The sequence below is a fragment of the Saccoglossus kowalevskii genome, chromosome 18, assembly GCF_978046115.1.
Source record: "Saccoglossus kowalevskii chromosome 18, keSacKowa6.1, whole genome shotgun sequence".
Lineage (NCBI taxonomy): Eukaryota > Metazoa > Hemichordata > Enteropneusta > Harrimaniidae > Saccoglossus > Saccoglossus kowalevskii.
In genome coordinates, this window is record NC_140658.1 from 26,981,687 (window position 1) to 26,995,118 (window position 13,432).

At 37.5% G+C, this 13,432-nt stretch overlaps 1 protein-coding gene across 1 annotated transcript in view; it reads left to right on the plus strand.

Annotated features, from left to right (window-relative positions):
• Positions 1-460: 460 nt before the first annotated feature.
• LOC102804603 (D-aspartate oxidase-like) overlaps positions 461-13,432 on the plus strand; it is a 28,420-nt gene continuing 15,448 nt past the window's right edge. Inside the window, exons 1-6 of the mRNA XM_085493408.1 lie at positions 461-550; positions 8,083-8,273; positions 8,761-8,875; positions 10,679-10,761; positions 12,003-12,068; positions 12,429-12,483. Of these exons, the coding sequence (XP_085349534.1) occupies positions 8,083-8,273; positions 8,761-8,875; positions 10,679-10,761; positions 12,003-12,068; positions 12,429-12,483 (510 nt within the window). The 5' untranslated portion in view covers positions 461-550. The remainder of the gene's footprint in view (positions 551-8,082; positions 8,274-8,760; positions 8,876-10,678; positions 10,762-12,002; positions 12,069-12,428; positions 12,484-13,432) is intronic.

Here is a 13,432-nt window from a genome sequence, read left to right on the forward strand (position 1 = left end):
TGTTTACATACACCTAACCCGCACCTGGTTGGTAATTACCGAGGGACTTTGCAACATTCCCAGACACTTTCCTAGACACTCCAGTAACCGTTATAGTCGCAATAAATTTACATACCCACCTACGTGCAGTTAATGCCTTTGATATGTAGTTGAACTATTCCATTGCTTTGTAGGTACAAACAAATCCATTTCAGAACCGAAAAAGGTTGTTTAAAAATGAATTGTAAAAATTGTTTTCATGTTGTGGCCCACCTCGGTTGCCGTATAGGAGAGGTGTACCTTTTTAGGATTTGTTTAAGGAAATTATAGAGATCTTTTGAACCACAGGAGCTCGGTGCGTTTCTTGGATAATAAAAAGGACCTAAAGTGGAAACGTACCGAGCGACTGTGATTCAAATAGGATCCCCATAATTTTTTATCTTTTCTGCCTACTGGTGGCGCACTATACTGGCGAAAAGCACTCAAGGTCGACAAGGTCAGAATATGGGTTGGTATGACCATGAGCTGTCCTAAGACTGTGATCTGACAATACGTGACGAACAACTGAGAGGTAAATTTGTACAAATGATACGTGTCTAACCCTGTTTGAGAGTGTATTGACGTACTCACGTTCGATGGCACTAACATTTACACAATACTGTACAGTTGGTCGGCCAGTGCAATAACCGCGCCATGTACACACACAGTCTCACGTAAACTTGCTAACATTACAATTTTACGAGACTCTTCGCTACAGGGACTTGTGTACTGATGGTACGTGTATGGCTATGTGATTTGGGAGATCTACCGTAGATCGTCCACAGTGCGAGGTGCATAATATTAATTGTTTTTGTTGGCATCGTATAGTTATACTTATACTTTATTAAACACGTAAAATTCCCCAGGAGGAATTAAAATGGTTACATTTACACTAAACAAAATTAGACTAATAATACAAAACATTAAGACTAAAGTAATGATTAAAAATACTAATAATCGAAATAAAAAAATATATATATATAGAACATATATAGAACATGGCTATTATTATTTTTTTTTTATATTGTTTAAATAACAATATACCCGGATATTTATTCTGTTACTTATTCGAGCACGTACAATTGTCGAAAAGGTTCATGATAGGTTATAGTACTAAAACTCAAGCCCAGTGAACCAAGGTCAGCATGACCATATATAGGTCAAGTACGAGTCACCATGAAGACCAATATCCCCTGCATACTCGTTGGCCATTATGGAAAATACTACTAAATGTTTTACCTAATATTAGGGAATGTTATATTATATCCATGATTATATACACTAATTTCAAAAAAAAAAAATAGCTTCCAAAATTCACTCAACTTCATTCATGAATATTGTAAAACAGCAGTCAATATTGAAAAAAACACAAATTCTGATAGTAAATAAAGTAAGTAAGTAAGTAATAACTTTATTGATTTCGTATCCTTATTGGGATCTTGAAAATAATACAATAAAGAATGTTGTTTAAATAAACAACAGCTAGCTAAAAAAGTAACAAAATAGAGTAAACAATTAGAAAATTACATCAATAAGTAAAACAGAACAAAAGTAAAAGAAAAAATACAAGAAATGTAAAATTGAGTGATTATTTTGGGGCAGCTGGTGGTTTTTTCAGTGTAATATCTCTGCGGTTAAAGCAGTTTATAATGTATTTTGCATAGTCAGTGATTTCTTTGTTGTCGGTAGAGGTGAGAATTTTTATCATGATTTCTTCCTCAGCTACACCAGCTGAGGATAAGTTATGTTCAGTGAACAGTTTAATCCTCTCCTCTTGGTGTAGTTTGCATTTTAGAAGAAAGTGTTTCTCGTCTTCTACTTCATCAAGATCACAGACATTGCATTTTCTATGGCTAATGTCAATATTTTTGTACCGCCCCATTTCTATCTGTAAGGTATGGGCACTTATACGTAGTTTTGTTAGGGCTGACCGATGGTTGGGATTTTTAACTACTGTTAGATATTTTTCATAGGTGTAATCCTTTTTCAGTAATCTGTAGGTTCTAAGTTTGTTTTTATGATTTTTAGATTTATTGTCATCATACATGCTGTTTTCAGCGACTGTTTTAAAACGTTTAATGAGTCTATCTAAGATTGGATGAAGTAGACTGTAATTGCTGTTATGTTTACATTGTGTCCATGCGTCACCAAGGTCTAGAAAGTTTAGGATGGTTTTTATTCCTGTTACCCAATTTTGTACGCCTGCATCATCTAGCTGTATGCCCAGCTGGTAAGCTTCATGAACTAATGTATTATGATCCATGTCGTTTAATCGCATCCAATATTTCAACATTTGCCTTATACTTGAGATGGCAAGTGGAAGCCTACCAAGCTCAAGCAAGCATGCTAAATTTGTTGCTTTGCTGTTGACTTTTAATAAGGACTTGCAGAATTTAATATGTAATTTTTCCATGGGTGAGTTGAGATTTGCCAAAAACCTTCCTTTGTTAATAATGCAATCAGACCAAATTTCACTACAGTACAGCAGAATTGGTTTGATCATTGCATCAAACATCTTTAAGTGGATTTCTACTGGAATGTAGTTTTCGGAGAACAACATTTGGTTCATTTTGAAGCATGCTTTCATGGCTCTATTTTTGAGATCTTCTTGTGCTTTATCAAGTTTGCCTGTTGTGTTTAATTTCATTCCCAAATATGTATAAGAGAATGTTATTTCCAGCTCTGCCCCATTAAGAATGAAGTCAGATTTGTTAAGTTTTTTCCCAGACTTATTGAAGATCATAATTTTGGATTTACTGATATTAATGTCTAATTTCCATTTTCGGCAGTATACTTCCATAGACTGAATGGCATTTTTTAAGCCTGGTTTGGTCTCTGAAAGAAGTAGAAGATCATCTGCAAACATCAGACATGGTAGATTTCTGTTGAGTAAAGTTGGTGGTTCATTGCCAGAGTTGTTTATGTGATTTTTTATGTCATTAACATAGATATTAAATAACACTGGACTCAACCCATCACCCTGTCTGATGCCTCTTTGAATTGGAAAGGTGTTTGTTATATTATGCTTTATCTTTACTGCAGCTAATGAGTTTTGGTAGATAGATTTAATTATTTTATAGAATTTACCTGTAATGCCGTTCATGATGAGTTTCTGTAACAGACCTTCGTGTCAAACAGAATCGAAAGCTTTCTGAAAGTCAATAAAGCATGCATATATTTTTTTTCCTTGACTGAAGTATTTCTTATCTTAAGGAGTTGTTTTAGAACAAATATGTGGTCTGCTGTTCTAAACTTGGGCATAAAGCCAATTTGTTCTTTAATAATTATATCTTTTTCTTTTAGGTGATTTGCTAATCTTTGTTTTAATACAGAAGTGAACAATTTGTTTAATGTATTCAGAAGGGTAATACCTCGATAGTTACCAGGATCATTTTTATCTCCCTTCTTGAAGACCGGAGTAATAATTCCTAAGTATGGGGTGTCTGTACGGACACTGCTTACTGATATTACAGAAAAAGTGGAACAGGCTGATTTTTGTTTATCCATCAGTCTGTGCGTCTCCACCTGTATCTCAGACATGCCTGATCACATTCAATCTTCAAAAATGCATAACATACTAGTATCATGAACGACACTAGCCCTGCGTACAGTGCTGTGTGTACGAGACGTGTTCAGTTGATAGATGTCCCTCACCACAGCCCTGCGTACAGTGCTGTATGTACGAGACATGTTCGGTTGATAGATGTCCCTCACCACAGCCCTGCGTACAGTGCTGTGTGTACGAGACGTGTTCAGTTGATAGATGTCCCTCACCACAGCCCTGCGTACAGTGCTGTGTGTACGAGACGTGTTCGGTTGATAGATGTCCCTCACCACAGCCCTGCGTACAGTGCTGTGTGTACGAGACGTGTTCGGTTGATAGATGTCCCTCACCACAGCCCTGCGTACAGTGCTGTGTGTACGAGACGTGTTCGGTTGATAGATGTCCCTCACCACAGCCCTGCGTACAGTGCTGTGTGTACGAGACGTGTTCGGTTGATAGATGTCCCTCACCACAGCCTTGTGTACAGTGCTGTGTGTACGAGACGTGTTCGGTTGATAGATGTCCCTCACCACAGCCCTGTGTACAGTGCTGTGTGTACGAGACGTGTTCAGTTGATAGATGTCCCTCACCACAGCCCTGTGTACAGTGCTGTGTGTACGAGACGTGTTTGGTTGATAGATGTCCCTCACCACAGCCCTGCGTACAGTGCTGTGTGTACGAGACGTGTTCGGTTGATAGATGTCCCTCACCACAGCCCTGCGTACAGTGCTGTGTGTACGAGACGTGTTCGGTTGATAGATGTCCCTCACCACAGCCCTGCGTACAGTGCTGTGTGTACGAGACGTGTTCGGTTGATAGATGTCCCTCACCACAGCCCTGCGTACAGTGCTGTGTGTACGAGACGTGTTCGGTTGATAGATGTCCCTCACCACAGCCCTGCGTACAGTGCTGTGTGTACGAGACGTGTTCGGTTGATAGATGTCCCTCACCACAGCCTTGTGTACAGTGCTGTGTGTACGAGACGTGTTCGGTTGATAGATGTCCCTCACCACAGCCCTGTGTAAAGTGCTGTGTGTACGAGACGTGTTCAGTTGATAGATGTCCCTCACCACAGCCCTGTGTACAGTGCTGTGTGTACGAGACGTGTTTGGTTGATAGATGTCCCTCACCACAGCCCTGCGTACAGTGCTGTGTGTACGAGACGTGTTCGGTTGATAGATGTCCCTCACCACAGCCCTGCGTACAGTGCTGTGTGTACGAGACGTGTTCGGTTGATAGATGTCCCTCACCACAGCCCTGCGTACAGTGCTGTGTGTACGAGACGTGTTCGGTTGATAGATGTCCCTCACCACAGCCCTGCGTACAGTGCTGTGTGTACGAGACGTGTTCGGTTGATAGATGTCCCTCACCACAGCCCTGCGTACAGTGCTGTGTGTACGAGACGTGTTCAGTTGATAGATGTCCCTCACCACAGCCCTGCGTACAGTGCTGTGTGTACGAGACGTGTTCGGTTGATAGATGTCCCTCACCACAGCCCTGCGTACAGTGCTGTGTGTACGAGATGTGTTCGGTTGATAGATGTCCCTCACCACAGCCCTGCGTACAGTGCTGTGTGTACGAGACGTGTTCGGTTGATAGATGTCCCTCACCACAGCCCTGCGTACAGTGCTGTGTGTACGAGACGTGTTCAGTTGATAGATGTCCCTCACCACAGCGCTGCGTACAGTGCTGTGTGTACGAGACGTGTTCGGTTGATAGATGTCCCTCACCACAGCCCTGCGTACAGTGCTGTGTGTACGAGACGTGTTCGGTTGATAGATGTCCTCACCACAGCCCTGCGTACATTGCTGTGTGTACGAGACGTGTTCGGTTGATAGATGTCCCTCACCACAGCCCTGCGTACAGTGCTGTGTGTACGAGACGTGTTCGGTTGATAGCTGTCCTCACCACAGCCCTGCGTACAGTGCTGTGTGTACGAGACGTGTTCGGTTGATAGATGTCCCTCACCATAGCCCTGCGTACAGTGCTGTGTGTACGAGACGTGTTCGGTTGATAGATGTCCCTCACCACAGCCTTGCGTACAGTGCTGTGTGTACGAGACGTGTTCGGTTGATAGATGTCCCTCACCACAGCCCTGTGTACAGTGCTGTGTGTACAAGACGTGTTCGGTTGATAGATGTCCCCACCACAGCCCTGCGTACAGTGCTGTGTGTACGAGACGTGTTCGGTTGATAGATGTCCTCACCACAGCCCTGCGTACAGTGCTGTGTGTACGAGACGTGTTCGGTTGATAAATGTCCCTCACCACAGCCCTGCGTACAGTGCTGTGTGTACGAGACGTGTTCGGTTGATAGATGTCCCTCACCACAGCCTTGCGTACAGTGCTGTGTGTACGAGACGTGTTCGGTTGATAGATGTCCCTCACCACAGACCTGCATACAGTGCTGTGTGTACAAGACGTGTTCGGTTGATAGATGTCCCTCACCACAGCCCTGTGTACAGTGCTGTGTGTACGAGACGTATTCGGTTGATAGATGTCCCCACCACAGCCCTGCGTACAGTGCTGTGTGTACGAGACGTGTTCGGTTGATAGATGTCCCTCACCACAGCCCAGCGTACAGTGCTGTGTGTACGAGACGTGTTCGGTTGATAGATGTCCCTCACCACAGCCCTGCGTACCTCTAGAACACATGCACATCCATTTGTGTCATGCAGAACTATTTAACAATAAGGTTTATTGAAACAGTTAAAATTCCTCAGAAAAAAATTAAAATGGTTACACTAACTGCTAAAACACATATATAAAACATACAAATTTTACAAGAATTACTGTCTAAAGCACAACAATGGTTTAAAAAATAAATCAACAGACTACAATTACAAAAAAAACTATTGATATATGTTGGTAATAATATTGAAAAAAAAATAGATGAAAAAATAATAAAAAAAAGCAATAAACAGTAAATCAATGAAAGATGGAAATGAGAAAAAAAATACGTATTAAAGGAGAAAAGTATTTATGTTAATTTGCCAGAAGATGTTGCTGTCTAAGGTTCGTGTTATTTTTGATAAATTGGGCAACTGGTATTTGTACATTCAGATTTGTATCACCCATTAATTTTAAAAATTTGTTGTAGTCACTTATATTCGTGAAGTTTATAATGTGCTTAGTAGTCTCTTCAAATAATGCTTTCCGCGATTTTTCATAAAAGGGGCATTCAATCATGAAATGGTACTCATCTTCTACTTTGTTATTTGAACACAGTTCGCAGATTCTTTTTCCTATTTCGGTTTTTGGTTTGGTGTACCTCCCCGTTTCAATTTTTAGTTTATGATTGCTCAGACAGAATCTACTTAGACATTCACGTAGTTCGGCATTCTTTATTTTGATCACATCATTTTCTAAAGTAAATTCATTTTTGAAATTTGTGTACGTTCTGAGTTCATTCCTTCTGTTATTGTTATTTTGGTTATCATCAGTCCCTATGTTAATTTCCCTTTTCCAGTAGAATTTATAAATTTTTTCAACTTCCAAACCTAATTTCTTGTTTTCTCTGTCATTCAGTATAGTTGTTGTTTCGATAATTTGTGGTTGGTTTATTTCAGTTAACAGTGTAGTTATGGCACTGTACCATTTGCTGTTTAATTGTTTAATTGTTTGTTCATAATTGCTGCCCCCTTACCAATTCATTTGATGTATTCATTACACTGTTGAAGTATTTAATTTATTGTTTTTTGATGAATATGTCAAGTGGGTATTTTCCCAATTCCCCATAAATACCCAAGATTAATGTGTTCTTCCTGACTCCTAAAACAAAACGACAAAACTGTAGGTGAATTTCTTCCACACTTGATTTGTATGTGCTTTCGTGGCCCAGGATGTCACTTCCGTCAACTAGTATGGGTCTAATTAGTTTATCGAAAAGGGATAGCATTGTAAGTGGATTTAAATTTGCCTTATTACCGGTAATGTGTCATGCAGCAGCACGTAAATATGTGTCACTGACGACGGTTTGCATTTATTTCATTCATCACTACAAGATCCGACCATATATATCTACATTTCCCTTCATCGTCATTTCATACTACATTTAGTATGAATCAGCATATGTTCTCTTAAATTTGCCACCGAGGGTGTGATTTTGGCTTGTGCCAAGCGTTCAGGCAGCTAATCTCTGCACGTGCCGAATTCTAGTCCCAAGCATGTATCGGGCCAAGATCAAGTTTTTTTCGGCACGTGCTGAATTTGTATCTGTTTGCACAAATGCATTAAGACTTGGTGATTATTGTTTGTGTAGATCAATATCTATTAACAGTTTCTAATTAATATCCACAGCTTATTAGCTAATTTGCATATTGTGATGTGCTGTGAAACTCCTAATATGAAATTATGCGAATATATGACGTTTACAAAATCGCAAGAAATATTATATGAGCCTGTAAAAGAAAAGATTTTTTTTTTTTCTGTAGAGACTTTGTGTAATCTCTAAGCGTGTCAAAAGTACCTTTATGACCAGTAATTGATTTAACTGTTTTGACTTTTAATATGTTTTTTCAAGATGGTGAAGTCAGTGTGCGTCGTTGGTGCTGGTGTTCTGGGCCTGGGTACCGGTATCTGTATTCAAGAGAGTCTGCCTGGTGTAGATGTTACCATAATTTCTGATAAATTCACTCCAGACACGACAAGTGATGGGGCTGGGGGATTATGGGAACCACACGAGTTAGCACAGACACCAGTGCATCTTATGCAGTAAGTGTCATCAAACTTTCACCTACAATGTTGTAGTAGTTGAGGTTTCACACAACAGTTATAATACGTATTAATGTGCAGAGTTATATAGTGCCTGATTTTTTGGTAAAAATGTTATGCTTGGGATAGCATGACTGTATTTCAAAAAATTTAATTCAATATGATATCCTAATATGCAAGGTTTATGTTTACGTTTGGAATTTTAGCGAAAACCAGTTGGTTTTGGAATGGCGGACTGATACATTTTCAGTCAGAAATCAAATGTGTTTGTTAAATATGCCAAATATAGTTTTTTTCAAAATTATTCCTGTTTTTTTTGTTGTTTTTTTTCCAAACTTGTCTTATGATTAGTCCTTTATTATAACAAATCACCAATATAATGATGTTATCTAAAAATTCTTTGTACAGACATTTTTAGGGATATGTTTTAGTACGTTCTACAAAAAAAATAGAATTTGTCAGTAAATGTTGTTTTTTTACTTTGCAGGCAATGGAGTGATGCAACGTTCAAACATTTAGCCAAACTGGTGAAGAGTGAATATGCACATGAAGCAGGCGTTCATCTTGCTTCAGGGTATCATGTTTTCAAAGAATATGTTAAGGTGACTTCACTTTTTCCACCAACATAAGGGGTCTTATTGTTTGGGGTGGATACTATTTCTACTGTTGGTGAATAATCGGTAAATGGATAGACAGTATACAGAAATAAGCCACGTACATCAGTTGCTTTATAGCGTAGTTGCATGAAAAGTTGTCATATTTCAGTGTGACATCCACATTAATTGCCAGCTTCATGTAATGTCATGAGGTCAATGACCTTTTTCAATAGTCAAGGATCGAAGAACACACACTTATCTCTAAAGTTATCAACCCTGACACTTGGTCGAGCTTTAAGTTAAAAATTCCAGACTATTCAATTATTTATATATGAAAAAGAGGTGTATGATTTTCTAATCTACATATATGTATGTTTAAAGGGGAACCGATACTATAAATAAGGGCAAGATGGCCACCGCAATTAGTATGCTAATCCGAACCAAGCCGCTCACATCGTGGCGGGAGTTCCAGGAAATGTGCCATTTACGATGTTTAGAGATCAAGCTGTGATTCCAAATACATTTCTATGGGGGCATGAATATGTATGCTAGCGATTAATTTACACTCATCTGGTTGGGCTTTTGATGATGTTTTCGCGTGATGTGTCGCGACAAGTAAAAAGTTTAAAACAGCAGTTAATGTATGCAAAATGCCTGTCAATCACAGTTTGAGTAAGCAAGCATAATAAGCATTCATTTACTTAGTGGACACGAGGCGGAATTAATTACCAATGAGCACTTGGTGCAATCCATAGGATTGAGCGGTTCCCCTTTAAACATTTAAACAAAAACAAAAATAGAGGGTAAGATTGTATGACTGATTTCAAGCAATGTTCAAGCAATGTTTATTGATTTTTCCCAGGCTATATGTAATATTGTATGTTGGTTTCACCATATTATGATTGAATAGCTAGAGTTTTGTAGAGATGTTTCTGTTGATCTACTAGTGTATCATATGCTAGATTGATTAATCTATTTCTTAAAGGCCCAGGTATACTATAAATACGCTCCTAAACAATAGGGATTATTTCCTTGCTTGTCATGCTGGAGTAAACAGCTCCAGCCAAGCTCCGGTGAAAACGCGTTTTCTCTAACTTACAGGTCGATTATGTCATGCCAAAGTGGATGTATGTGACTACGAATATCACAGCAGTGACTGTGTTTAGTATTTATGACAATAAATAGTGTACGAGCTGAGATTTTGTCGGATAAAAGTCAAAAACACGAACCGGGGAAAGGGGCGCGCTACTAATCTTGAATAATTAACTACTGTCAATCAAAGTTACCTGATGTTGGACCGCTGAAACAGGATGCGTCATAGGCTATGCAAGTGATTAACAACACTCATTAGCATAGCCACACCTCCAATTCACACTTGCCCGGGGCAAGGCTTTGGTACTACCACCGTCCGTGTTGAGGGACGGTGGTGATACTTAATTACTGGGAGTTAAATTTTAACAATTTGTAGTAATTGTCGGAGTTCCATCCTTGTGCCAAAATGATTCTGGTAATCATTATTCAGTAAATTTCAACAGAATGCCAGGTAGTGTTATTCAGTACATATGTTTTGTATCAGGATTCGCGGATTTGGTGTTAGAATTTGAATCTTTTATATAGTTGCAACTGTAATATTGCGTTTGTTCTTTGGTGTGATGATATCAATTGTCTTGTTGCTGTGCAACTTTTCTTGCTTTGTCTTTCCATTGTTGATTTCATAGTCAAATTGTTTTAAATAAGAAAAAATTAGACATATTTTGTTTTAAATAGAAAAGCTACTAAATTGATTATTTTTTATTATATTTCTTATAGGACCCTGATTGGAAAGGCAGTGTGTATGGTTTCAGAACAATTTCAGAAGACTCTGAAGAAATAAAGCAATTTCCAGGATATAAGTAAGTACATTCTCCAATACCAACATTCTCTTTGTTAGAGCTGGTAGTCCTGAGATGTATGTATGTTTTCCATTGAAAAAGCATTTTTTTCTGATACTTTTGAATATTTTGTTGTCACTTGGAATATATTTTTGCTCAAGTTGTAAATCAATGAAAATAAATGGCGGTGAAAATTTTATTTTTTCTCCGTCGTTTTAAATATAAGCTTATTACAAATCAAACAAATCGTGAATTCTGTAATGTATTTTATTTTTTCTGTTATGAATTTGATATTTTAATGGTATCCAAGCAAAAATATTTCAAAAGTTGCTGTAACTTTTTACTGTAAAGAATTTCATGATTTCCACTAATCGAGTTCCACTAATTAGTAAGAGTAATTTACAGTAGTGGATTGTAATTTCTTTTTAATGAGGATTCTAGCTTCATCAGAAAATTTATTTTCCATATACCAGTTAAGGTAGAAGCCTACTCATAAATTAAAATACCCAGAATTTATTCATTTTGTAATAAAATGTACTCCAAGGCAATATAAGGATATTGACCTAAAAAAAGTTGGGGGTTACCGGTACCAGCGTTTTTTTCGAGAAATTGATGGCTGCATTTTAGTGGAAAGTCACCATTTTGACACTATTATAACACTTTTACCACAGGTTCCTATGGCAGAGATTTTATGCAATATCTCAAAATCTAGCCTGTTGACATAGGCTGAAAAAATCATATTTTGTTAATGATAGAGTACTTTTTGTTGTTCTGAATTATTTAAAAAATCTGGGTTTTAAAAAGTGTCAAAAAATGAATTTTTTCTTTATCATTGTGTTCTATGGAATTGTTCCAAAAAAAGCAATTTTCAAGAAATATTAGGACACATTTCTCAAAAAGCTTAACTGTAACACACAAAACAATGCTATTTGATTGTACCATGGGACATTAGCTTCATGATTGTACATAATTAACATTATCATGTGATTTATGACCAATTTTGTCAAAAATTATGACTAGGCTTCTACCTTAAGCCACTTGATTTTTATCGAACTTTAAATATGCAAAAAAAAATTTCATTTTATTATTTCCATGTGCACAGCAGTTCCCCACAATGAATGACACAAATCTAGCACTAACTGCTGAGCCAGCAAAAGAAGTTGAAGATATAATATCCATAATACTAAGTGAACATAACTATTAGGTCATACATCAAGATATTTGTAGACATACATCTAAACCAATGAGTTCTATGTTGACAGGCATGCATGGTTCTTCACGTCTATTATGTGTGAGGGCGCCAGATACATCCCATGGTTAACTGTCAGGTAAGCAGCATAATGTGTGGTTTTGTAGTTACTATAGATACCTACAATTATAGATATTTTTATTGTGGATTATTGTGTATACATGTATTCTGGTTATGCAAAAAAAAAAAAATGTTTCTGGTCAAATTGTTTAAAAATTATTTTATTGTTAAATATTCAAAGGGGCAAACAAATTTGCAGGTTTCATTAATTTGTCAATAGAGGGCGCTCTGCAGTGGCAAATTACAGGTTAGTGAGAGAAAAGTTGGACCCATTTTTTTGGTGGTTCAGTCAGAAACATAACTTTTTTTAGACATTTTATTCAGAGTTACCAAAGTAAATGTGATGCCTATAATTGAGATGGTTTTTTTCTTATTGCAGATACCAGAGAAATGGTGGAAAGACAATTAAAAGAAAATTGGACTCTCTAGATGAGGTAAACAATGATTTGTCTTTCTGTTAGGGTAGGTTTTAATCCAAAAACTGAAAATATTAAATCAGGTTCCGATTTTTTTCAAACTTGGTACAATACATGTCATAAATATGCATGACATTGTCAATTTTTAACAGGATTGAATATAGCCGATTGGTGGTCATTTTGAACATAAACACAGCAAATATGTGTCCCAAACCATGAGCTCTTAAAAATGACTGGGCTGATTTCATTCTAACCTGCCATGACAATTATATTGTGTCACAGGTGCACATTACTATTTTTTCAAGATTGGATTTAAAATGTCAGACTCACTGATAATGGATATTGTTTTTTCTAAGTTGCTACCTTATTGATTATTTATGTTGAAGTCTGCTTATATATACAAATATCTAGAATCTACTGTAGAATACTTTACTTTTGCTTGGAATTTATTTTCGCTATTTTCGCTGGAGGGATGATTCCGTGAAAATAAAATCCAGCGAATATACTTTTTTTCCTATATTTCACATTAAACTCATCAGAAATCAGTGAAAATAAATTTCATACAAAACGTCCAAAAAGCCTTTTCAGCGAAAATTAATTCCAGCGAAAATAAAGTATTCCACAGTATTCATTTTCCAATATATTGTACTTCTAGGCAATATAAAAAAAAATTATATGTTGTGAATGATTGGGGTACTTCTTATTGCCCTCTTGTTGTCTGGGTCATGTCAAACCCTCCATCCTCTGTACAGTTTAGAAAATCATTTATTAATATTCCACTACATAAAATCATTGTATGTCCTGTACTATTGTCACACGCAACGTAATATTACCGTAATTGGTATAGTACAGGTGTGATGGTCCAAATACCAAAATGGCAACAGTAACAGAAAGACTTCCCTGGCGGCGATGATAAAATACGAACACAAAGCCAACAGATGAGGTTTCAACTGGTACTGGTATTATT